Source organism: Oratosquilla oratoria, chromosome 34, assembly GCF_046742065.1.
Source record: "Oratosquilla oratoria isolate Oo_2021 chromosome 34, ASM4674206v1, whole genome shotgun sequence".
In the NCBI taxonomy this organism is placed as follows: domain Eukaryota; kingdom Metazoa; phylum Arthropoda; class Malacostraca; order Stomatopoda; family Squillidae; genus Oratosquilla; species Oratosquilla oratoria.
Genome location: NC_134810.1, coordinates 27,144,819 through 27,171,444, shown reverse-complemented (window position 1 = coordinate 27,171,444; position 26,626 = coordinate 27,144,819). Strand labels below are relative to the sequence as shown.

Below are 26,626 nucleotides of genomic sequence, written 5' to 3'. Positions count from 1 at the left end.
TGTATTATGAAATATAGTAAAATTGATTAGAAACCCGAATATAAGTTGACTTATTTTAAGATCCTATGGTCCACGTACATGTGGTGTTCCCCTGACCCATTCTTTCTTAGTCCTCGGACAACGAGGGCGAGTCTATTAGTCACCCCTCTGGTGTGAGGATCAGAGTGGTTACTAAACCCGGAGGCATAAATTGCGCCAGCAACCCGGTGTTATAGAGAAACGTGTGTTGTTGCAATATAGACTCTTTAAGATAAACGGCTGGCAAAGAGCGGCAAACTACTGTGCTGGACCTCACCTTGTGGAGCTCCGCCCTGTCAGGCTGCTCGGCGTCCGGCGATGTGGAACCCCATGCAGGGCGGTCTGGTCTTGGGTGAGAGTCCCAGAGGGCCCAGAAGAAAGGGCTCAGGAGTGTGGCTGGTGGCACACTGTCCGGCGTCACCGTTGCGGCTTGTTGTTGGCTATGGCAAAATCTCCCTTATGAGTCATTAGTCTCGAAAGGTTATGATAGCAGTTTTACCAGGGGAAGATGGTATTCGTTATATGAAGTTCTAGCTATCACCAGGTAATACTATTAAGCTAGTTGAACTTGCCCTTAATCTGGCCGCATCCGCCGTATCTGCATAGTGTGACATAGGCATTACACTGTTGAGGGGCTTCCTGTCAACAGCCCTATGGGTAGGGTGAGATCAGAGAAACTTGTTCGTAATTATAAGGTCCTCTTTCAGGAGATGAAGGAACGTGGGAGCCGTCACGTAATGTGTAGTATCCTTCCGAGGATCTACGTAGGCTCGTGTTGGAACAGTAGAGCCATAGAGATCGATGAGAGGATATCACGATTGTGCACGGAACTGGGATACCACTTTCTTGATCCTTGGTATCTCTTTTCCAGGCGTCATGACCTTTACGCTTCTGATGGGATCCACCTTACGCGCAGAGGCAAAGATGTTCTTACAAACCTCATTGTGGGAGTTTGTAATGAGCTAGTTCCTTTTTTGGGGGTAAAAACTCAAAGGTAAGGGGAAATAGAGCATACTGGAGAAGACAGAGTGAGATATAGCAATAATGTACCGTAGAGCAACATGTCAGTGTAGAACAAAATATAATTTTAGGATATAATGTCGGTAGAGGATGAAATATTACATTAGGATGTAATGTCAAAGGACAAAATATCATGATGGGGTGTAATGATAGTGAAAGACAAAATACTACGATGGTATGTAATGATAGTGGAGGACAAAATATCATGATGGGGTGTAATGATAGTGAAGGACAAAATACTACGATGGTATGTAATGATAGTGGAGGACAAAATATCATGGTACGATATAATTTCAGTGGAGGACAGAATATCTTTTTAGGAAGGGATACCGAACAGAATGTCAATGAATGACGGGAGGCCGGTGTGGAATGTGGTGACGCAGGGGGGCAAGGTGTACATAAGAGATCGGATGACCGTGAGCGACCAGATGTCCGTGATGAGACAAATGTCCATGAGACATTCAATGTCAATGAAGGATCAAATATCAATATAGAGCAAGGTGTCAATAAAGAACAACATCATAATGTTAGGATATGATGTTGAAACTCAAAACGTGTAAAAAAATAATAATAATCACACGTTTCTTAAAACCATGTACTTTAATGCTCGTAGTATTACGAACAAATTCCAAGAAATACGGGCGTATGTCAAAAGCGAAAATCTCAATATGATAGGAATAACCGAGACATGGTTAAATGGTGGAGATTTTGAAGTTGAATTTAATATTGCGGGATTTAAACACTTTCATCACGATAGAGACCACAAGAAAGGTGTGGGTGTTCTGTTGTTCGTTAAAAGCAATGTCCATGCCTATGTTTTAGAGAAAGTAAAACAGGATTAATATGATAATTTGTGGGTAGAATTAACCCAAACAAATGGACAAAAAAGTGAATGTAGGTGTAATATATAGGCCAAAGACATCATTAGCAGACGACAAACTGTTGTTTCAAGAACTGTCTAGTTTCTGCAACCGGCACTTATTGATAATGGGTGATTTCAATTTTACTGACATTGACTGGATGACCCTAGAACATGGCCATATAGGCAATTGCTTGATAAATTTTTTCGGTGATAATTACTTAGTTCAGCATGTAAAAGAACCTACAAGATATGAAAACTTACTCGATCTATTGATCACTAGCCGCGAAAGCATGATAACCGAAGTAGAAGTCGATGAAACTATTGCAAATACTGATCACAACTTCTAGGCAATTCACTCAAAGAATCTCAGTCGATCCTGCGCTTTCGGTTGGCAGCCCTGCTCACCCTTCCCCTGCTGAGCTGGTTGAAACCTCAAGCTTTCTTAAAAGATATTCATATTTCTTCTTGTAGCTCAGTGACTATACGAGCTACACGAATTTCATGTACATCTAGGGATGAAGCAGTCCTTATTCACCTATTTCAAATGTTTACATTTCGATAGTGTAAAGAAAGTAATTATAGCGAGTATAAGATAAGGAATATAATTTTTATTTTCATACAGCATTTTACTTATTATCGCTGTGTCTAGTCATTATGAGGCTGGTTGTAAGATTTAACATGTCTTCTGTTATATAAAATAGTCATGAACATGACTGTACTTTCACATATCCCATAAAGTGGCACATAAAACAGAAAATGAAAGTTTTATATGATTATCTTTTGATACTGGACGGAGGGCGCGAAGCACAGCGTCTTCCTCCCTCCCTCCACCCCAGTCAATCTATTGAATCAAAATTAAACATGACTTGAGTGCATACCGCTCATGGTTTTTCGCATCTCGATTAGCTTACGGCTTTCATCATCTCATAATCATTATCTTCTTGAGTCTTTGAATATGGTTGTACCAACGTATATGGTCATAAAAGTGACACTCAGTTTGGAAACTGAAATATTTAGATATGCAAAAGTTCGCTATGATGCAACTCACGAACTTTTTCATATCTAAATATTTCAATTTCCGATCTGAATGTCACTCTTCCGACCATATACGTTGGTACAACCGTATTCAAAGACTCTAGAAGAATATGAGATGATGAAAGCCGTAAACTAATCGAGATGTGAAAAACCATAAGCGGTATGTACTCAAGTCATGTTCAATTTTGACTCATGAGATTGATTGGGGTGGAGGGAGGGAGGGATGAAAACGCTGTGCTTCCTGCCATCCGTTCAGTTTCAAAAGATAGTCATATAAGCCTTCCATTTTCTCTTTTATGTGTCACTTTATGGGATATGTGAAAGCACAGTCATATTCATGACTATTTTATATCACAGAAGACATGTTAAATTTTACAACCAGCCTCATAATGACTGGACTCAGCGATAATAAGTAAAATGTTGTATAAACATTAAACTTTTATTTCTTTACTTATACTCGCCATAATTACTTTCTTTGCACTCTCGAGATGGAAAATTTTGAAATAGGTGAAAAAGGACTGCTTCATCCCTAGATGTATATGAATTTCGTGTAACTTGTAGAGTCACTGAGCTAAGTGAAGAAATATGAATATCTTTTAAGAAAGCTTGAGGTTTCAGCCAGCTCAGCACGGGGAAGGGTGAGCAGGACTGCCAACCGAAAACGCAGGATCGACTGAGATTCTTTGAGTGAATTGTTTATGGTTACATTCAAACTGCTAAAAAAGAAAATTTAGAATAGATACTTTTGTTTCTAAAATATCCGATTTCAGTAAAGCACAGTTTAAAGGACTACGCCAGGAGCTTCAGCTTACAGATTGGGAGGCAAAATTAAGCGAAAGACCAGTAGATCAGAAGTGGAAAATGTTTCAAAATACGCTTACTAAGATGAGTCATACTACCATCACATTTAAGGACAGACGCCCCCCCCCCCCCAAATCAGACTCACCCAAAATGGATTGACAAAGAAATTGACTAAAGTATTGCTAAAAAGAGACAGGCTTATAAGAAATACAAGTGCTTGGGTGGATCTAGTGACTATCAAAGTTATGTATTAATACAGAGAGATTTAAAAAGACAATAAAAAACGAAAACGACAATATGAAATGAATATCACTGATAAATCCAAAGAGAATTCTAAATAATTCTATAGTTACATTTGAGATAAAAAGATTAGGAATCACATTGGCCCACTATTATCTGCTGACGGTCAGCTTGAATATTCAAATGAAGGTATGTAAGACATTTTAAACAACTATTTTAGCTCAGTATTTGTAAACGAAACACCTCAAAATCAACTCCAAAATGAAACCTGTGAAAAGTCTAGGGTGAACTTTCTCATTACGATAAATATATATAAAAAGATAAATTTAAAAAAAAATAATAATAAAAGGTGTATAGAAAAACTCAAAGTTGATAAGGCACTAGGGCCTGAAGGTCGGCATCCAAGAATCTTAAAGGAAATGAAAAATAAGATTGTTTTGCCATTAGATATTATTTTCAAGAAATCCATTATATCCGGAATGTCCCAAAAGAATGGAAGCTAGCTAACGTGACTCCCATATTCAAAAAGGTGAAAAAAATAACTACAGGCCTATAAGCTTGACTTCAATCGTAGGAAAAATTATGGAAACTATCATCAGAGATGCGATTGAATATCATTTAGAAGGTAACTGTTTGATAAATGTTAGCCAACATGGATTCACACGGAAACGTTCTTGCGTGACTAATTTACTCGAATTCTACAACACAGTCATCTCGAATTATGACAAAAGAAACAATATAGATTTAATATATCTAGACTTTGCAAAAGCTTTTGATACCGTCCCCTACGAAAGGCTACTTACTAAATTAGCTTCACACGGAATAAGTAGTAGCCTATTAAGTTGGACTAGGAATTGGTTGAATGATCGAAAACGGAGAGTTGTTTTCAATGGAAAAACTTCTAGATGGAAAAATGTTACGAGTGGAGTTCCTCAGGGTTCCGCTCTTAGGCCACTTCTATTCATAGTATATATAAATAATATAGACCACGGACTAAAATCTATTGTCTCCAAATTTGCTGATGATACAAAACTGTGTGGGATGGCAAACGATCACTTAAACCAATTACATATTCAAGAAGATTTAGATAAATTACAACAATGGTCTGAAAAGTGGTTATTGAAATTTAACACAAGTGAATGCAAGGTTATGCACATAGGTAAAAATAACAGTAAGTACGATTACAATTTTTTTTAAAATTCGTTAACAAAAGTGGATAGTGAAAAGGATCTCGGCGTAATTATCAGTAACGATCGCAAATCACCTAAGCAGTGTATTTCAACCTCCGAGAAAGCAAATAAGATTCTAGGACTGATTGCGCGATCTTTTGACTTCAAAAGTCCATCACTCATTAACAAGCTATATAAATCGCTAGTTCGTCCACATTTGGAGTATGCTCTCAACAATAGACCAGGTCATTTGGTCCCCCTCACATAACACAATATTAAGACATACATCTCGCACTCGACATTACTCACGCCAACGCTTTCCATCAAAAACACAACTGCTTTGTATATACTGCTACATACCAGAATACATGGTAAACTGTTAGTTCCGCTTCTGATAACACTTTCAGTAAGTCCACAGTCACTTACAATTTTCTTCATTTTATTTTATCCACTTATTTATCTTTAGGCCCTATGCCTCTTCCTTAACGTAAGCTTTAGTCAGTTCGGAGGTGAATTAAACGTATATTTCTTTCTCTTTTCTTCATAAAACATGCTGTCAGTACTCCATTCGGGGGACGTTTCTCAGTAAAAACATTTGAGGTGTCAGGCGTTTTTTGTACACATCACATCCATAGTAGCGTGGCAGTTTTGATTTTCAATAGATGACCAGCTGTGACGGTTATATTTGTTTCAGGGGGCTCTAATATAAAAAGTTGAATAATAAATTTAAAGGATTTCATAGCTAAGCACTTCAAGATCAGCACAAATACGTACTAATATATCAATACATTGAACTGTGTATCAGAATATAGTAGATGAATTGGAAGCGAGCTGGTGTTGCATTCGCTTTGATGTAGTTCGAATCCCGCACCCCTCTCTGATTTCCAGCAGTGACTTGCCCCAACAGTCCAAGCGCATAGATTAAAGGTGGCGGCTTCGGGAGCAGCTACTCAGCGCCTCCTGGGGTAGGTTACTCACCACCAACTTGTCAGCCATGAGTAGATGAAATTAAAAAGTTCATGAGATCCCACAATTCAATGGGTAATTAAAAAGCATTCTACCTATGTTTTCTAGGGTAAACCCGATTTTCAGATAGAATGTCTATACTGTTAATAGCTGTAGAGAATCGTAGCGAATGTTTGTTTCTTTTTATTTCCACGTCCCTTCAAACCCTCGCACCCACAAATTTGACAAAGTTTCAATCATGGAGGGTAAAGAAAGATCAGTTCATTAATGGTTAATTCATAAGACCAATTAAAACATATAACAATACCCAAGGTCCAAAATGCCTTATTGGCAATTAGAAACTATATTCTAGAACTTCGGGTTTCTAGAAATGTAGATCCTCCTCACACTCCAAGGAGTCTGTCCCGCACTCCTAGGTGCTGACACACCTTCGGCGACTACTCCATCGTAAACTTTGAATTATTGGAATGTAGCGATAATCCTCCTTCAGTTCGACTGTTGAGCTGCTTTTGACCATGTTCGTCTTGATTTACTCCTTTAGAGAAGTGTGGAGTCCATGTTTTAATTTGCTTAACAATTAGCTTCGTCTTCTCCTCCGGCGCAGTCGTTGATGCCATTACACAAACGCCCGACGTGAATGCACTTGTTTTCTGGGCAGTGGAAGGCGCCTAATACGCAGTAGACTGGGGACGGAAGAAAAATGCCGTGATAAAAACAAAAATTGCATACTGTCATTTGTCATTCAACCAGAATTATGTTGGCAGGATAATGTGTGCATTGCGGCGACAGAATGGATACCGCCTAAGGTTCTGGAAAGTGCCTTATCTGTTAGATCATTCAATTCATTCAATTCAATTAATGCTCCTTGGAATAGTGCATTGATTATAAACACATTTCATGTCAGAAATAGACTTATTCTTGTCAGATATGTTACAATATTTGCTGTTCTAACAATAATTACACTGTTGATTAACTATACCAAGGCCTTAGTATCCCGGTCTATCTTTTTGACTGTTCATAACTTTTCAAATACTTTTCTGAACTAATATATTTTCTGATCTTTTTCGGATTTCCTACTTGCCTCATACACGCATTTGACCACCATTTCCTCTCCCATTTGTCTTACATATTAGTATCACTCAACAAAACCATGTTTATTTTTTTCTTTTACAGTCCTTTTCCCGCGAAACAAAGTGCCCTTTTGGCATATGCATCAAATGCCCGCCTACCTTTATATATATTATCAAATGCCGCAAAGCGTTCTTGATGGTCACCTCACCCAGCATACCAGACCTTTTTTAGGCATAACATCTAGACTGTCAAACAGGGAGAAGGTACAAGATAGCTATGAATGAAGAGTGGCTATAAATAACAAATTGACATGGGGGCCCAAGAAGAAAGGTAGCCGTGTAAATGAAGCTGTGGGGGTAAACCAGCTTCGGCTGACGGGTCCTGCAGTGGGTGTGCTTTGTCTTGCTGCATTAGTTCTGACCCAGACGGTGGACGGGATGACTCTTCATCCACAAAGAACTAAGAATTGAAAACAAATAAGTGCTGGCTGGCTGGGTGTGGAATAGTTGACGACTGGGTGCATGCCTTAGTTGGCTACCCTCCTTGTAAGGGGAAATATTTTGGTATATGTATGTATGTATGTATGTATGTATGTATGTATTTATGCATATATATATATATATATATATATATATATACATATGCATATATATATATACATGTGTGTGTGTGTGTGTGTGTGTGTGTGTGTGTGTGTGTGTGTGTGTGTGTGTGTGTGTGTGTGTGTGTGTGTGTGTGTGTGTGTGTGTGTGTGTGTGTGTGTGTGTGTGTGTGTGTGTGTGTGTGTGTGTGTGTGTGTGTGTGTGTGAATGTATGCATGAACGTATTCATTTCATCTCCAATTGAGGATGCCACAAGTGTGTCGAAACATTTTGGAATTCAGTCACACATGACAATGCAGCACGTTCTGTTGTACTAAACAATCTAAGGCGAATATGAAACATCATTCACTGATTGCCTTTGGAAAAAAAGAGTGAACAACGAATGTTATGATAGGTTTTGTTTCCTCTTGGCAAAACAGTAAAAAAAAAAAAAAAAAAAAAAAAAAAAAAAAAAAAAAATAATAATAATAATAAAAATAATAATAATAATAATAATAATAATAATAATAATAATAATAATAATAATAATAATAATAATAATAATAATAATAATAATAATAATAATAATAATAATAATAATAATAACAATAATAATAATAATGATGATAATAATAATAATAATAATAATAATGATAATAATAATGATAATGATAATAATAATAATGATAATAATGATGATAATATTGATAATAATGATAATAATGATAATGATGATAATGATTATAATAATAATAATAATAATAATAGCAATAATAATAATAATAATAATAATAATAATAATAATAATAATAATAATAATAATAATAATAATAATAATAATAATAATAATAATAATAATAATAATAATGATAATAATGATAACAATAATAATAATGATAATAATATAATAACTAATATTGATAATGATAATGATAATAATAATAATAATAATGATAATGATAATAATATAATAATTAATAATAATAATAATAATAATAATAATAATAATAATAATGATAATGATAATAATAATGATAATAATAATGATAATAATAATAATAATAATAATAATAATAATAATAATAATAATAATAATAATAATAATAATACTAACAATAATAATAATAATAATAATAATAATAATAATAATAATAATAGATAAAATTAAACGATAAAATAGAATAATAAGATAAAATAGAGGATTTGTGGAGATACAATACCAGTAAAAATAATCAACAAATTATCCATTCTCGTAACTGAACTATGAGAACTTACGACAGTAGGCTTCATCTGTCCCGTCCGGGCATTGCTCAAACCCATTGCAAGCTTCCGTCTGCGGTAGACACTGATCGCTATGGGGACACTGGAACGTTCCGTAGAGGCACCTTACTGCCTTTCCTGTCACAGGAAATTCAAAATATGAATACGGCGTAGAGCGACTTTACGTCATAGAGTCGACATTCTTTGTCGTCTGCTTACCCAACATTTATTGCTACAAATCAACTAGTCCAATAAAAAGGTAGTATGGTATATAATGGACAAGCAAAGTTGCCTTTAATTCTAATATACAAATGTATCTGTATTTGTGAACATATATCTTAGATATAAGAGTTGTAGTTCTTCGGTAGCCTTTTTGAAACGGTCAAAATTTATGTTCTCTTTCTTTTCTGACCACTAGCTTATAGCTGAGACGATGTGGTGCATTGATTGAACTATCATTTAATAATATTATTTCTTTTATTTGGCAGTAACCAAAATTAATTTATACGTCATCTTTAAATAGTTTACCTACAAAATTCTGAAAACCCCTAAGGTAGAACATAAATTCTATGTACTTTATTCAATAATTATCGATTTTACGAAAATTGAATAACATACTATACGAATATTTGTATGACAGATGGAGTCGAGGATGTTTGATTTTGAAGACGGACAACAGGGGGTGACTGACGTCCATCTCGAGGGACCACACCGTTTAAGTTAACCGTGGTTAGTCCCTGATTAAAAGGAAAGAAAATAATGAAAAGAGGCCAAGGAGATAGATAGATAGATAGATAGATAGATAGATAGATAGATAGATAGATAGATAGATAGATAGAGAGAGAGAGAGAGAGCAAGAAAGACAATCTTACCACAGTTTTCCTTGTCGGATCCATCTGGGCACTGCGGGTAGCCACTACAAAGGGCTACAAAGGTCAGTGAGAGCAGAAGCAGGGCTTTCATCATGGTAAGTTCTGAGGTGACAAAGTCCCTGCGGTGGTGTATTTATATGGACCGTGATGATAAAAAATTCATCTTCCTCCTCCTCCTCCTCCTCCTCTTCCTCCTCCTCCTCCTCCCACCCCTCCACGCCTCCTTCTTTCCGCACGTGTCAAACCACCTGAATACTGTCGACATCATCAGTTCCTTCGCATTTAGCGTAGTTTAGATTGATACCCAAAGCACTTCGGTTTTATCAGTGCCTCTCCTCCCTTCTCAGCCCACCCCATCCTCCTCTTCCTCGGTTTCCTATCTTGGTTGGGTTTTATGGGCTAATTTCTTGGTGCTTCTGTACTTGTGGATAATCTTGCGCCGACGTCGTACCTTATCTTATATTTCACGTGTTGGCTTAGTTAGTCGAAGGTGTTTACGGTTAGGCAACGAGTCCTTTTTTTAAGGGAGTTCAGTAGAGATTATAGAGGTAATGGTATTTTGTCGCCTAGGAGGTGGTGTTGTGTCATTGTTGTTTGAGGGGTACATGGTAGAGGTGGTTCTTTCGGTCTGATGTATAAATCGGATATTCCAGGAGTATGTGTGGCATTGTAAGGGAATATTTGCATGGGCAGGTTGAAGGGAGAGGGTTATTTCCTGTCATGAGGTAATCATGTGTGGGACAGGAATTTCCTGTTCTTAGCCGTACCAGTGTTGTTTCAAAACGTCAGTCACACTGATGAGTATAGCCAGGGATGTATGGTTACTTTTTTTTAGGTGTTTTGTTGAATGTTGTTTCCAACGTCTTTGCTGATCGGAGGACGCAGTAAAAGATGTGTTACTGGTAGTGGAAGAGGCATCGAGAGGGGTGAATGCCATCTCGTTTACTGCCGGGTATACCAACATGAGATGGCACACAGCGAAAGTATACAGATTTGAAGCGGGTGGAGATTTGAGTGTGAAAATTGCTTGTGGGGCACTTAGTGAATCCGATATAGGATGCAGGGGGTGGGGAGGGGGCTGTGGATAACATGTATTGCAGCGAGGATGGCGGATATTTAATTGATAAAGATTAAAGAGGTGGGGGTAGAGATCCAGATCTTGTTTCAATTGGGAATAATACTTTTGTATAACTTACTCCGTGATTCGGGCAGGAAACATCGGTGTTTATGTTGACACTTGGTAACGAGTAGAAAAGAAGGTCTTGTCGGACGACTTCAGTTTGACCTTTTTCGTGGCCTTGGGGAAGTAGGGACGTATTAGACGAGATAGCCCCGATTGGGCATTGTTATAGGAAGGAATAGCTTGGCTACAGTGACCTAGATAGGGGGTAAGTGGAAGTGATGAGATGCCAGGACAAACAAGGATTTCTCTACTTCCTCGTTTGTCTTGGGTAGGGAGAGGGTGGATAGGTATATGGTCCGTATAAGGTATGGTCTTCAAGGCGGGCTGGTGTGTTCCTAGCTGTTTCTTTTAAACAAATGCATCAATGTTTGTATTTATGGAGGTGGATGTTCATAGTTTCCTAAGTTAGGGAGTCTTCGGCAATTCCATTGTATAATAGAGTGCATCGTTATTTGGGTTGGAATGATGCAGTGGTCGGTTTGGGTTGTGCATCAATGGGAGTTAGTTTAGATTTTATTGGTCACCGCAGTCGGGGGTTTGTGTACGTCAGTGTTGTTTGAGGGATTAAAGGGATGTGGAGGGTGATAGGTCTGAATCTGTGGAACGGGAGGTCTAAGTTTGGTTTTGGTGTGTCAGGGTGCCACTGGGATACAAAGCTTCAAGTGCATAGAGGAGAACAGAAAGATATACTGTGGGACAAACACTGAAAGACAGTAAGAGGGTGAGGGTAAGTTGGGCGAAAAAAACAGATTGTGGTGAAATATATTGTAGAAATGACGAAGGAGCGGAAGAGGAACTGAATTGTCAAAAAGCTACAAAGAAGTGTAACATATGGGCCAGATGTTCTACTGACTGGACGCCACGAGATAGCAAGTGTGGGAAAGGGAGACCAGACAGAAAGTAGAGAGATAAGATAGAGAGGTTTGCAGGAGTGGTGTGGCAGAGGTTGCCACAGTCAAGCGACTCACAGAAATGGTTAGGAGAGTCCTTTGTTCAGTGTTTGTGTTTGTTTATCGGTGTTTGTGTTCTTACGTAATCATCTTTACCCACTTGTTTATACCAAATTCTGCACTTCAGAATATAGTTCATATTTGGATGACCCATGTCCTGACACCGTATTGATGTAGCCCCCCTGTGTCTCTTGGCATAGTTGGTTTTGAACTCGCAAATAATTTAGTCACATACCCGTTCCATCAGTAGTTCAATTTAGGAAGTAGTAGTATTCAACTCTTTTTACAAACTTTTTGTATTTTACGTCCATACCTTTTTTCCTACCTATTGTTCGACGTGTGAAATCTAAACAAAAGTGTAATGCACGCCCAGTGTTTATGCTCGACAGGGAACTGAATTGTGTTCAGTTTGGTCCCATGTAACGTGATAAGATATGCGAGTTCATCAGTAAGTTTCCCGGGCCAAACAAGACGAGACACATGTGTCCATGTGTCGGTCTCTCTCAAGAATCGTCATTTATTTTTGCCTTCTACCAAGAGAGAGGTTTTGGGAGGTGACACTCGTGGGATTTAACTGTATTTTTTTTTTTTTTTTTTTTTTTTTTTAGCTTGGGCCCAGAAAGACTCCATACTCTGCAGCATTATCTGAAAGTCATTAGAATAAGGATAAAAAATATTATTCACCCATTTTCAACTTGCTCATGACCATCGTATCCGTTTGTTTGAATTGTTGCAAAGACATATTACTGCGGTCTTCAGAATGCATCATGCCCGTTAGAGCCAAAGTGACATTATCCATTTATGGGCTGAACGCCTCTAAACTCCCCTTAGTCAGCAGGAACCGTGAACTGTGCGCTAAGACCAAGGTCAACTCCTTTAGTATTTGGACTCTGTGCGAATTTCTACCCTTTGCTCTGGTTTAGTCCGAGTTGTTTTTGCTTGAACAGCACCCAACCCCCAAGCATGGGTTATTGACTACATCTGTTGTGCAGTTAGTATCATAGGGACTTTGGTGACATCCCTGTGGACCAAGTTACTCAGCATCTTTTCATGAAAGACGACTAATCTCTACTTTAAAGTGAAAATAAATAAGTAAATAAGTAAATGAATAAATAAATAGATAAATAAGCAAATAAATAAATGAATAAATAAATAGATAGATAAATAAATAGATAAATGAATAATGTCCCACCACTTCGTTGTGATATCATCAGCAAAAATGGAAGCGCTGTTTATAGCTCACAAAATACTAATAACCTATTTTGATATCTATATCATAATAGTTTGGATAAGTCCATGGTTCTTTGATAAGACAAAGATAGGTAAATCGTTCTACTGGATAAACATGATGCTGATGTAAGTGGTCCCGTTTTTATTGGCCACTGAGGAAGCAAACAGAGTAGATATTAAAGTCAAATTTGATCACTTGAATAATTTTTTTTTTTTTATTGAAGAGAATAACAGTTACTGGACATCTCGCAGGGTGTCAAGAAAGAAGATGATTTGGGGGATTTGTTAATAGACAGTAGAAGGCTCTATATAATTACTTACGTTATAAAATAAAAGATGGAGTCGATGATTTGCAAAGGGTCAGGCGCGTAAATTGGTAACAAATACAAATAAACTGGTATGAAGAAACCTCATGTCAAGTAACAGCCTGAGGTGACCTTATCCATATAGTAACAGACTTTTTGCATTTCTGGCCTGGATAACGCCAGACAGTTTTATTCCAGCGATGAGTCAACTTAGGTCAAGCAAAGCCTCCATCGATAAAGACAGTACTCGAAATGATAGGCCTCACTTTTGATACTCACATGACCTTTGGTTAAGGATCTGAGAACGAAACTAAATAAGAAAATTAGGATACCAAAATAAATCACGCCTGGTTCCTCTTATTTCTTTCCGAGTCATCTTTTCACGTTAATGTGGTTCCAAGGTTACACCTATAGCCGTCACTTCCCCATAATTCTATTTCTCTTTTCTTGAACATGAGCAAGGCCTCTGTCTTCCCTTTCTTGCACTTCATGTAAATAATGATATTGGTGATGACAATGATGATACTAGTAACAACAACAATGGTAAACAGAAGACGAAGAAGGGGAACAATACGAAGATAACGAAGAAGAAAAAAGAAGAGACGAAAAAGAATGCTCTTGTTATCTTGATGCAGGTCCCTCTTAACTGCATCGTTGCAAGTGAAGCCGATTGCCAAGTTAGCAACCAGACACTTGATTCCCACACAGGAAAACTCCCATGTACCTGCAGTCACCCCATCCTATAAACTCCCGTCCACGCTGTATACATGCATGAACATATATAAACTCCGCCTTTCACTTGATAGCCAGCACACGTCTTCCTGCAGACGAATTCCAATCAGCGCTTTGCTACTGTCATAGCCGTTTGACACTTCTTCAGGATGAGGTGTCTCTTGTTCATCCTAGTCGTCCTCCCTACTATTTTAGGTATGTTCTTCCTCACTTGACTTGACTTACCAGTTACCAGCACCACAGAATTTTAGGCACATTTTCATGCTGTATTATAGACTATATGAAGTTGATGAATAAAGATACTTCATTTATGACATTCTTTAGCGAGGTCGAATGTGACCTTCCACCTTATATTGACAATGAACACAGGCTCCGTTGACCATATGTAGACATTGGCCATTACAATATAAAGATACAGTTTGACCAAAGTTGTGGGCCGCACTTACTGGACGTGTGGTATAGCTTTCTTGCCATCGGTCACGACCTGCATTCATGATTTTCTCGACCAGTGGTTATCGAGCTTTGGAAGTTGGACCCCCGTTCACAAGTTGGTCCACGAACCGATAACTAGTGGGAGTTTGTGGATGCAAAACGATTCAATTGAGTGGCGAAGTGGTCTCTCCAGGAGGCTAAAGAACAGCAATACATAAGTATGAGATACATGTGAAAAAACAGGTGGAGACCCCCTGACCTAGACCATGTCATGGCCAACTAGTATTTCCTCCATTATTTCTCCTGCTAAGGAAAATATATCTTACATTAATGTCCCTTTCTTTTCCTTGGCTGATATAAAGCTTAAAGCGTCCTTATAACAGCCACAAAACTATGAGCGTTAACGAGTTTTCGTCAACAATATTTGCTACTTTTACGCATTTTTTGCAACTTTTTACGTGTGCATCACAACGCATGCGCCTATGCTGTGCACGTATTGCCTATAAGATGTGACGAAATGGATCATAGTTAGTAAACGTTGTTGGCGAAAACTCGCAAACGTCCACGGTTCTGTGGCTGGCGCGACGACGCATGTGCTTCAAAACGAATGTGGGCAATCTGTCCGTCAAATTTGCCACTGTAATAGAATAGATGAATAAATAGAATTTAAGTCTATCAGCCCCTCGCACGTATTTCAATGCCATAACAATTTTCTTCTTCCATCTTCAATCGAGCCACTCTCCTACTTTCACGAATACTTCGAGGATTAACCATTGTGTTGTTTCAATAGCCGAGTGCGAGCCCGGCTACTTTTCTTGCAGCAACGGATGGTGCTTCCACGAACGGTTCAAGTGTGACTCATACAATAACTGCCCCGATGGTGCCGACGAAAGCGACTGCGGTAAGTAGGACGATAATAACGTGGAGAGAATTTTATATAGTTACAAGGAAGTTCCCTACAATATTTCTCTATATCAGGTTTACTTCCTATATCCAATTAATCAATAAACAAATTCGTTCCCCCATATATCTCTCTGGCAGAAGGCCCACGACCCCCAGGTAACCGGCAACAGCCACCGGATTAACCCATAAGTCACTCAAGTAAGAAGTAGTGTGTTGCTGCTCTCTGGCTATGGCTTGGGTGAGGCAGAGTAGGATGAAGTGTTCAGTGCATTTCGTGTGATGGTTGACTTCAATATAGTTTGTTTCTGTGGCCAGCATTATTCAGTGTTGGCACTGTGTTGTGGTCCTGTTGGATGGTAACCAGAACACAGTCGTACAAGTACTCGTATGATTCTTGCTTCTCTCTCTCTCTCTGTCTCTCTCTCTCTCTCTCTCTCTCTCTCTCTCTCTCTCTCTCTCTCTCTCTCTCTCTCTCTCTCTCTCTCTCTCTCTCTCTACCTCTCTCTCTCTCTCTCTCTCTCTCTCTCTCTCTCTCTCTCTCTCTCTCTCTCTCTCTCTCTCTCTCTCTCTCTCTCTCTCTCTCTCTCTCTCTCTCTCTCTTTTATAGGACTAATATTTGGGGAGGTTTGAAAAAGAAGGATGTTTGGTGGTCGGGCTTCGAGTGACTGGTGTATGACAGTGGTTTTGCATGGCTGTGTTGTGTGGCGCAGGTATTAGGTTGTTTATGTATTAAGGTATGATATACTGCCGGTGCAATTTATTACTACATTCAGTTGTGTTTATATGGCGTAATGAAATGAGCGAGTAGAGTTGATGATTCTTGCAGAAAACTGTGTATCTTATTTTCACGTGATGTTCTATGGGGACAATCTTGATTTCTGTTTAAGGGTGCTTTTTTGGCGTGGTTTTGGTGCGTCTTGTTATTATTTTCAATGTTTTATTTTGTAATGTTCGTACGGTACCTTTTTATTGGTAGGAACCATGTGTTGTAGAAGCATAGTCGAGTGTGATTCTTAAGAATTGCTTGTGGATTGTGATTAGAGTTTCCTTCTGTAGTTCAAAACCCATGCATGCAACTATTTTTAATGTATCTATTTTCTTGTAGATTTATACTATTAGATATTTCATGTGTGGGTTAAAGGTTAGGTGAGTATCGAAAGTGAGGTCCAGAATTTTGGGGTTCTTTTCCAATGGAACGGTTTGGCTATTAATTTCATTCTAGCATACTCTCTCACCCATCTGATACATGGTTGTCTGGAGTGAGTAGTGTTACTAATGATATTTGAGGGAAGGCCTCTATTATATTGATTCTAATCCATTGTTCTAGTTTGATTATGTAGGCTTGAGTGTTCTTATCAGTTATTTTGTCGTCAGGTCATTTGTGTGGATGATTTTTTTTTTTATTTTTTTATTTTTTTTTTATCTGGTGTTGGGAGATCACTCATGAAGACGTTGAACAACCTAGGTGAGATTATTGTCCCTTAGTCTTTTTGTTATTTCTTTTCATTTTCATTAATTGGCACTGTCTACTAGCTAACAGGTTTGGTGGCCATTTCTTGCTGCTGTGAATGTCTGTCTCCATGACCTTTTTTATGATATGTATCTAGGAACTTTATCATATGGCTCATTTGTGTTTAACTTTACAATGATCTTTTATTCTTTTGGTATACACACACACACACACACACACACACACACACACACACACACACACACACACACACACACACACACACACACACACACACACACACACACACACACACACACACACACACACACACACACACACACACACACACACACACAATACACTCACACACACACAAACACACACACACACACACACACACACACACACACACACACACACACACACACACACACACACACACACACGCACGCACACACACACACGCACGCACACACACAACACACACACACACACACACACACACACACACACACACACACACACACACACACACACACACACACATATATATATATATATATATACATATATATACATATATATATATATATATATATATATTTTGTATACATGTATGTATATTACACACAGGAACCCACAGTTGGAGAAAGAATAAACTTCGAATAAAGAAAAATCCTATATTTCGGCTATCAACTGTAGCCCTCTTCAGGAAAGTACATAAGATAGAGAACAGAGGGGACTTATAAACTGCAGTAAGAAGAGATGTGGACAGTTGACCTCACTCAGGCGCGGGGCAAACTGGGGTGGCGGAGGAGGGAGGAGGTGAGGAGAGGGGAGGATGTAGCGTCCGCATCAACTTGGCTACTGCTGCGCGTGAGATTATGTCAGGTGTCCACTGCCCTTTAGAAATATTAATATTAGGGCATTCCTCAATTAATGCTGATTCGACTATTTTCCTCCTGAAACCGCAGTGGGACTTGAACACTAATCTGGCCTTACCCCAGTCGAAAGAATGATTCTTATTTTTGACATGAAGAAATACAGCCGAATTTTCTTGCCCATACCTAATTGACCTTTTACGTTCTGCCAATCTAGTGTTCAGGTCTCTCCCGGTTTGACCCAAGTAAACCAAATCACAATCTTTGCAGGGCAAACAATAAACACCAGGTGACTCAACTTCCTTCGGTTTTTGTTTCTGGATCAAGCCCTCAGTAAGGCTAGGGCCAACCATTTTAAAACTTCCGTCCCCTCAAGTTTTCACCGCTCCTTTAAGGACATTTTAAAAATTCCATTTAATAATACCATCAGTTCTTCTACTAAATTGTTTCCTCATGAACGTCTCACTATTGCCTATCACTATCCTAACACCGTGCGTAAGCAAATTGTGAACGTTCAACAAAAACCGAAGGAAGTTGAGTCACCTGGTGTTTATTGTTTGCCCTGCAAAGATTGTGATTTGGTTTACTTGGGTCAAACCGGGAGAGACCTGAACACTAGATTGGCAGAACATGAAATGACAATATGACTCTAGCCTGCTCTCTCACCCAACTTGCTCTCTTTCGGTCTCTCACCGTTATTCCCGTCATTGATCTCTCCATTCTCCTCTGTGTAGTCCTTAGCTTTGTTTCCATCGCCTTCGTCAGTTTCCATGTCTCATACCCGTAGATTATTGCTGGCAGAATGCATTGATTGTAAACCTTACGGCTCAAACATAAAGGTAGAGAGCCTCTCACGATTTTTTTTATACTTACCAAACACTTTCCAACCAATTGTAATACGTCTTCTTTTTTCATTATCATGATCATTGGTCACTTTCACCATCTGTCCTAAATGATTATACTCTTCAACTTCTTCAAAACTCTCACCATCAATCATAATCTCTTTACTTTCAACTTTGGTGTTGAATATTACTTTGGTTTTACTCTTATTCATTTCTAAACCTACTTTGAGACTTTCCTTGTTCAGATCACTCAGCATATCTTATAAGTCTTCTTCTCTTTCTGGAATAACAATAATGTCATCCGCAAATCTTAGGTGGTTCAAATATTTGGCATTAATCTTCAAACCTTTCTCTTCCCAACTCAAGCTTCTGAAAATCTCTTCCAAGCAAGCTGTAAATAATTAGGGTGAAATTATATCGCCTTGCTATATTCCTTTCTCGATCTTGATCTCTTTTGTATCTTTATGTAGTCGAATTATAGCGGTACCTTTCTCAAAAATATTTTCTAAAACCCTTACGATCTGTTCATTTGTACCCTGATTGTGTAGCGAGTTTAGTATTGCCATTTCTTCTACCGAGTCAAAGGCCTTCTCGTAATCTACAAAAGCTAAACAAAAGTTATATTGTATTTTATCGTTTTCTCGATTAGTTGGCTCATCGCCTGCAAATGGTCTAGAGTCGAGTATCCCCTCCTGAAGCCTGCTTGTTCTCTCGGTTGGTTTCCATCTAAAACTTGACTTAGTCTATTTGTAGGATCTTGGAGAATATTTTATATACATTTGATAGCAAGCTGTTGATAGGTCTTTTTTTATGAAGCAAAATCACTAAAGCATTGTACCACGATTCAAGAACGCTTTCTTGACGTATGCACTGGGAGTACAGCTAAAACTAACTTAATATGAACTTTTTTCCCTTTGTCTTTCAACAGCTCTATCGATATAGCATCTTTCCCAGGTGCTTTTACTTATTTTATATTTTTAAAGTAAATTCTACTTCTTCCTTTGTAATCTCTGGTACACTATTAACGTCTACGACGAGTAAAGGTCTTGGTAAAAAAAATTCTACTCATTTAACCAATCTGTCCCTACATTTAATGATTTCTCCATATCTATCTTTCAAACATATAATTTGCTGGCTTCCTAAAGCATGTCTGCGCTCGGTCCTTTTAATACTTTTACCTTTCCGAATATTTTTCTCTTTTTCATCCATGTTTCTATTTCTTTTCTCTAATCTCTGCCTTTTGTTGATAAACTTCTTTGGTTCTACTCTTTCTGTTTCGTCTCTCCTACTTTTAATCTACATGGTCCTTCTTCTTTCAATTAGGTTATATTTGTGATGTAAGGTGTATTATTCATCTGTGTTTGTAGAAAATAAACAAAAGATAAGATAGGTTGGTGGAAATAACATAGAGGATAGAGTACGTTTCTGGACCTGATCTGGAGACCAAGTACCGGCCCCTCGGGAATACACCTCTGTAGATTTGGGGGCGGTAGACCGGCTTTTTGACCGGCAGGCATCTGTGTCTTTTACATGGGATTCTCCATCCTCCTTTGTGGGAATATTTTGTAGTAACTGTACCCAAGAATGCCCACATTGGACACTATTTTTTGACACCCCATGTCTTTATGATAACAGGCAACCGGAATTCCGTGCACGCGTAAAATTAGTTTCATACTTGTGCTTGTTATAGTCACAGAATCTGCCTTATTTCTACTTAAATTTGTGTTTTTTTTACCTTCGTGGCTGCAGAGGAATGCGGGGTTGGACACTTCCACTGCCCTGAGGGATATTGTATCGGCGACTACTTGGTCTGCGATGGCTACCAGGATTGTTTTGTCACAGGCATTGATGAGAAGTACTGCGGTAAGAGAATCCAAATTCGCCCTCTGACGACATGACGACATGACGCCATGTCGCAGGAGGAGCTTCAACTCGCGTTTTCTATCTGACTACTTGACTGCAGTGACAAACATTATCCGGTCTATCATTCACGACTTTTGCGTTAGTTCTGACTGCCGAAAGGTAACCTTATTCAACCAGGGAGAAAAATGAACGTCAAAAAGTTTAAAGAACAAACTAATGTTCGGTTCAGAGCCTTGTTTTTCTAATTACACGAATGACATATATTTTAAAACAGAAGATTGGTAAGATGATCATCATTCATTTACTTTTCTTGTTTCTTGCGTATCTTCCTGCAGATAACCACACAGACACCTGCTCCGAAGGCTACATGTCTTGCCTGATGGGCAACTGTGTCCATAACGCCTTAGCATGCGACGGTATGTGGGACTGCCTGAGCGGCGACGACGAAGAATTTTGTGGTGGGTAGAGGAGTGTTGTAAACAGAACTTGAAATATGCTATTTGCAGTGAAAAAGAATAGATTATCTCTTTCATATACCATGTGTTTGTTAGATAAAAAAAATCCAAATTCTGCCAAGAAATACTTGCACAGCATTACGTACTAAGTGAAAAAATATGCCTATGATTTGGTAATATTTTGAATTTAGATACTCGTAGAATTATATCAGCTGCATTGGGCAAAGGGAATATCATGCAGCAGCTTGGATAAGAAAAGTGAGGGTTGGGAGCCTCATGCGGTTTCTGAAATTTCCCTTCAATGGTCAACAGATGCATGCCAAGTGGGATCGTTCCTTTGCAACGATGGTTCTTGCCAACCGCTGGAGTATCTCTGTGACGGCTTTCCGGACTGTGCGGGATACGAGGACGAAGACAAATGCGACGGTGAGTGAGCTCTTCGGTGCAGATAATACGGAGGGTTTGGTTCACAAAGTATCCCGGTAACGGAGATCATAATCCCGTGACAAAGTGATTAATGGCGACACTAATCGGGTTAACACTTCAACTCTTTCTAAGTTATCTAGCTCAGCTAAGATGAGGGAATGCTTTCGTCGCTCTAAGTCATAGTTACACACCAACCTGACAACACTTGCCGAGTTAACAATTTAATCTTTTACTCACACAACGGTGATCCATTGTTCTCTTGTAGAAACATATTCATTGACGTGAACTTATGCCATCTTCTTCTGTCTTGTGCTATGTTCTTCCAGTCTAACCAGTTGGTTACCCTTGTATTCTGCAAATCACACTTTATGTTCTCTTCCCATCTCTTCCAAGGTTCCGCAGGTAGTCCTTTGCCACCCCAAACACATCCGATCCAACATTCTTTTCTGTAATGACCCTTCCTGTATCTTGGTCATGTGTTTTTTGAAGACGAGATGGTCGAGTGGAAAAGATGGTAGAGAAACACGGGTTGGGTCAGGAACAATCTCAAGAAGATTTGTAATCAAAACGTTAGTAATGTAGTGTTCCTGATCTAACCCGTGTTTCCTACCACATTACCCTCAGTCCTATGTCCAGCCCATCTCCGTCTTCTGTTTCTCGTACCTGCATACACCTCCCAGTGTTTCCAGTTGTGTCTCCACCTTTGTCCCGTTTCTGTATCAAGGATTAAGCCCAGGTTCTTCCTATTCCCGTACTAAAAGAGAGAGAGAAAAGAAAGAATCAACTTATGTACCATCTTATCTCTTTCAACACCATAGCACGTTCTCTCAATATTCCCCTCACCGTCACTCACTACACTACTGTCTTCCGCAGCATATTCCTGTAGTTATTAAAACTTTCGAGACGAACGGCATCTCCCAACGCCTACGGTCTGTCTGATATGCCTACTTCCTGAATTCCAGAACCCAACTATCTTTCTTCCCCCTCCACCAGGGCACTGTTACAACGACTACTATCCCTGTGATGACCACGTTTGCATTCACCCATCGTGGGTGTGCGATGGGTACCCTGACTGTAGTGGCGGAGAGGACGAGTGGGATTGTCCAAGTGAGTAAGAAATCGATGTTTCTAAGTTTTGTTGATGTCTGTACAAATGTAACTATAGAAGAAGTCGTCGCCGATCCTGCTCCGTGCTTCATTACTTGCCTGTACCTACTGGTCTTTCTCGATTTTTGCATATCTGTTCAAGGCAACCTTTTGTAAACTTGTTAGGCAATATGTCTGTATGGCTGATTGGTACATTCATACATACATATACCAGGGCTTTTTCCCCCTTACAAGGGAAGTAGCCAAAAAGGAAAAGGCATAAAATCATTCCCACCAATTCCATCCCTGAATACACTTCACACCCCTCCCCCTCCCTCTTCTCTCTTATCTTAGCACCTCCTGGATGACGGGTCATCCCTGCACCTTGTCCACTGCCCTGGGTCAGAAGCAGTGTCGCAAGACACAGCACATCCACAGCAAGGCCGCTTCATTAAATCGGCGACACCCCTCTCCGTCCCCCCATGCATAAAAGGAGAAGACGGGGAGAAATCCCTTCGGGCTGCGTCAAATTTTGCTCACACATACTACCTCACCCCCCATCCCCCCTCCCATTCCACCTCATGTATCACATCATCATCCATATACCACCATTCTCCATTCACCCCTGTCTTCTGTCCTCTCCCGTCCTTCCTCAACAGACATTCCCCTCTTCCCCAAAGCCCCCTTCACCCCATCCATCCACTTTTTCCTAGGACGTCCCTAATGTTCACTCCCTCCACATCTGCCTTCCATACCTCTTTTACTAGTCTTTCTTCACTCATTCTTTCCATGTGTCCAATCCATCCTAATACTCTTTCATCAACCCTATCTCCCAACTCCTTTTCCACCCCTGTTCTCCTCCTCACCTCCTCATTTCTCACTCTATCTAGCCTAGTAACCCCCATCATACTTCTCAGACACCTCATCTCAAACACATTCAAACTCCTTCTCTCTTCCTCTCTTATGTTCCATGTTTCTGCCCCATACAGTGCTGTTGGCACAATCACTCCTTCATACAGTCTCCTCTTATCATCCATTCCCAAATGTCTATTCCTCATTACACTTTTTAATCCACCAAGGCATTTACTCACTTCTCTCAATCTACATTCTACCTCCACCTTCACTCCACCTTTTCCTGCCACATTTGCACCCAAGTATCTAAAACAACCCACTTCCTCCAGTCGTTCTCCCTTAATGCTCACTTCCATTCTACTGCCACTTTCATCCCTTGTACATCACATCACCTTACTTTTACCCACATTTATCTTCAGCTTTCTTATATCACACACTCTCCCAAACTCTGTCACCAACTTCCTCAATCCCTCCTCCGATCCTGCCACAAGCGCAGTGTCGTCCGCAAATAACAGCTGGCTCACCTCCCACTTTTCTCCATTTTCTTTAACCATCTCCAATCCCTGACCCACTACCCTTGCATTTACCTCTCGCACTGATTGGTGCTGGGAATTAGGTACCTTCTCACTGGGGGAACTCTTTTGTTTTTATTAGTGATTCCATAGTCAACGAAGCTTTGCTGTGCAACCCAGGGCTTTCTCGTCACCAGAAGAATCTGTGAAATGGCGAGGCCCACATAGCCTTGAATTATCTCTTGCACTCACTGTATTATAATATATCGACTTTTCTCATTATATTCCTCAAAACAAGTCATCGATCTCTACACGAAATAACATTTAACGGTCTTCATTCTATCATCTTGCAGAGTAAGTTCAAACCTTCAAGGTTTCATAATTTTGGTGCTTCCTCGGTACTAATAGTCAATACTATACAATAAATTTTATCCAAGTGTATCGTCGTATCACTGCCTCTTATACCAAAGAGACCACATCGATAGGTGCCTCTTTTGTGAAGTTGGGTTTTGTTTAACAATATGATATGTACTCTAACTGTTACATTAATCCAACCAGAGATACTAATTTTCGCCTCTGCAGGCAACCAGACCTTCACCTCCCTGCAAAAGAAGCGGAAGGATAGAATTCCTGGCGTGAGAGGGCGTCGCCTTAGTGAGGTCCTCGAATAGTGAGGGGTTCTTGAAAAGACGCCAGCCGAGTCGCGTCATCGCTTCGACCACTTATGCAACGCTGAACCATCCACTCCTTTCCATATACACCTTATCTTTGTTCCTATTCATGACGCATTGACAGCATGTTTTAAGTAGTCACTATTTTAGGGACTTTAGTAACATCAGGATCAAGTCACTCAGCATTCTTTTGTGTGTGGACACTAACTTCCATTTATAAAAGAATCCCGATATCCTTTAATTTTCACTATCCCTCCTTAAACCCTTCCATTGCCACCTCTGTGACTTCACCTCTTGTTGAGATATTGTCCCCAAAGACTGAAGCACTGGCTGTTACTGAAAAAATGCCCTGGTCATTTTGTGTGGCCCATTGTTACTAGAGTTTGTGTGGCCCATTGTGACTAGAGTTTGTGTGGCCCATTGTTACTAGACAGTTTTACAGAGTATCTCTTTCACATCCACTCCACAGGCACAACATAGAGAACTACTGGCCGACATTCCAGTTCACACAGTTTCAACATTGAAAAATATATATCTTATGTCATGTGCAAGAAAAACTTGTATAATTTTTACGAGGTAGTATGAAAATTCTTCATAGATAACACTAAATTAAAAAGTGTATACTTGTACAAGTCCCTCAATATATATGTTTATAAAAACATAAGATATGGCTACAGTGATTTTTCAACTCCTTTTAAATCTCGCGACACAATGAGACAGGTATTGGAATGATCGAAGTACACCATCAGTATTTAAGGTTGGATTGGTTCCTTTAAAAGAAAGCAAATCATAAGAATATCTTGATTAGTTAGGAAATAATATATTGACGTTATTGTCAGTAGTATATTTTGTCATGTTTTTCAAAATATTTGGAAAGTTTTGTATATATTTGTTATACAGCTTTCATATCCACACTGTCCAACAACCCATGTGTGAAGGGAAATCAACAATCTTCAAAACACCTGAGAATCATTGATTATTCTGACAAATAAATCTTGAAAGTGCTGCATGTGGTTCTTATGCAATTTTGTTGTCACGGTTTCAGAAACTGAAGACATTTATTGACATAAGATACATTCAACTTAATATCATTAAACATAGTGTTAGTCCAAGATTTATACTGTATTCTTAACCTCTTTAATACGAGTCAAATTCTCGTGGGCAGCATTAGCTGCCTGATGTACGATGATGTATCACAATACTCACATTATTAAATATAAAGTTACAGCTGTAGTACTCGTTCTCTTTCACTCTGAATGTTAATAACCATAGAAAATATGCTCAGGCCAGTTTATAGAATATGAGGGCCACTCAGCTACAACTACTTAGACGTCATCCTAACGAAGAGGTTAAACAACTCTGCCTGAATCCGACGCGACCAACCTTTCAAATATTCTATATGCGAATATGGTAACAGCCTACTTATACCATAATTTGGCAACCCTGTAAATATGTACATTCTAATGATTCTGGCAACCCAGCCCCCCCTACGAAGTTTGGACGGAGGTTGCCTTGTATTTGTAGGCCGGAGAGCTGTCTGACACACTAAATAGAACAATCCCAGATTTATTTTTCACCCAATATAGAAGTTAAACTTACACTCTACATTCTGGTGGATAGCGGTGAGATACGAAACTCCGACTCTACATGTTCCTCCGAGGCACAACTCTACATTTTCCAACGCTAACAATCTTCGCCAAAATCCAGCATCGCCACGAAGCATAGACCCCTCACCCCTGCATCGCCAAGCATCATTACAAGGTAACCCCATATAGCGACATTGTCCACCATCCTACTACGAAGCGAAGAGTCCTACTTGTACGTTGTGCATCCTCCAGTGTATACGACGAGGAAGCCTCCCTTTGAGACATTCCTCCAGTATCTACGGCGAGGAAATCCCCTCCGAGGCACTATCCAGCATCTACGAGGAAATCCCCTCCGAGGCACTATCCAGC

General features: G+C 39.3%; 3 protein-coding genes across 7 annotated transcripts in view; 2 read left to right on the top strand and 1 right to left on the bottom strand.

Moving 5' to 3' along the window:
- The window catches only part of LOC143018135 (uncharacterized), a 47,844-nt gene extending 45,230 nt beyond the window's left edge, over positions 1–2,614 (top strand). For all 3 annotated transcript variants that reach the window (XM_076173268.1, XM_076173266.1, XM_076173267.1), the window contains one exon: positions 1–2,614. This exon is cut by the window's left edge and continues 1,153 nt beyond it. The gene's annotated coding sequence lies outside the window, so the exon portion shown is untranslated.
- Positions 2,615–6,371: 3,757 nt separating this feature from the next.
- On the bottom strand, positions 6,372–10,058 carry LOC143018133 (uncharacterized). Of its 2 annotated transcripts, XM_076173265.1 has the most exons (4): positions 9,896–9,941; positions 9,642–9,760; positions 9,039–9,161; positions 6,372–6,794 (listed from the first exon to the last, which is right to left on the bottom strand). In XM_076173265.1, exons 2-4 carry the CDS (start codon positions 9,718–9,720, stop codon positions 6,682–6,684), a joined length of 315 nt encoding a protein of 104 aa, XP_076029380.1. In that variant the 5' UTR covers positions 9,721–9,760; positions 9,896–9,941; the 3' UTR covers positions 6,372–6,681. The 2 variants fall into 2 exon arrangements, with proteins under 2 accessions (XP_076029380.1, XP_076029379.1); XM_076173264.1 differs by lacking the exon at positions 9,642–9,760 and having other exon boundaries at positions 9,896–10,058.
- A 4,272-nt stretch (positions 10,059–14,330) lies between these two features.
- LOC143018132 (uncharacterized) lies at positions 14,331–25,785 on the top strand. Of its 2 annotated transcripts, XM_076173262.1 has the most exons (7): positions 14,331–14,490; positions 15,518–15,628; positions 20,556–20,669; positions 21,005–21,127; positions 21,437–21,550; positions 22,544–22,657; positions 24,583–25,785. In XM_076173262.1, the coding sequence occupies exons 1-7, from the start codon at positions 14,445–14,447 to the stop codon at positions 24,669–24,671; spliced, it is 711 nt and encodes a 236-aa protein (XP_076029377.1). In that variant the 5' UTR covers positions 14,331–14,444; the 3' UTR covers positions 24,672–25,785. The 2 variants fall into 2 exon arrangements, with proteins under 2 accessions (XP_076029377.1, XP_076029378.1); XM_076173263.1 differs by lacking the exon at positions 20,556–20,669.
- Positions 25,786–26,626: the final 841 nt, after the last annotated feature.

Excerpts from the sequence above, each read along its gene's own strand:
- LOC143018133 (XM_076173264.1), bottom strand. The coding sequence starts at position 9,989 with ATGATGAAAGCCCTGCTTCTGCTCTCACTGACCTTTGTAGCCCTTTGT. Across the intron at positions 9,162-9,895 it reads ATCCGACAAGGAAAACTGTG|GAAAGGCAGTAAGGTGCCTC; the intron begins GTAAGATTGTCT and ends TTCCTGTGACAG. Across the intron at positions 6,795-9,038 it reads GACAGATGAAGCCTACTGTC|TCTACTGCGTATTAGGCGCC; the intron begins GTAAGTTCTCAT and ends TTCCGTCCCCAG.
- LOC143018132 (XM_076173262.1), top strand. The coding sequence starts at position 14,445 with ATGAGGTGTCTCTTGTTCATCCTAGTCGTCCTCCCTACTATTTTAG. Across the intron at positions 15,629-20,555 it reads TGCCGACGAAAGCGACTGCG|AGGAATGCGGGGTTGGACAC; the intron begins GTAAGTAGGACG and ends TCGTGGCTGCAG. Across the intron at positions 21,551-22,543 it reads GGACGAAGACAAATGCGACG|GGCACTGTTACAACGACTAC; the intron begins GTGAGTGAGCTC and ends CCCCTCCACCAG.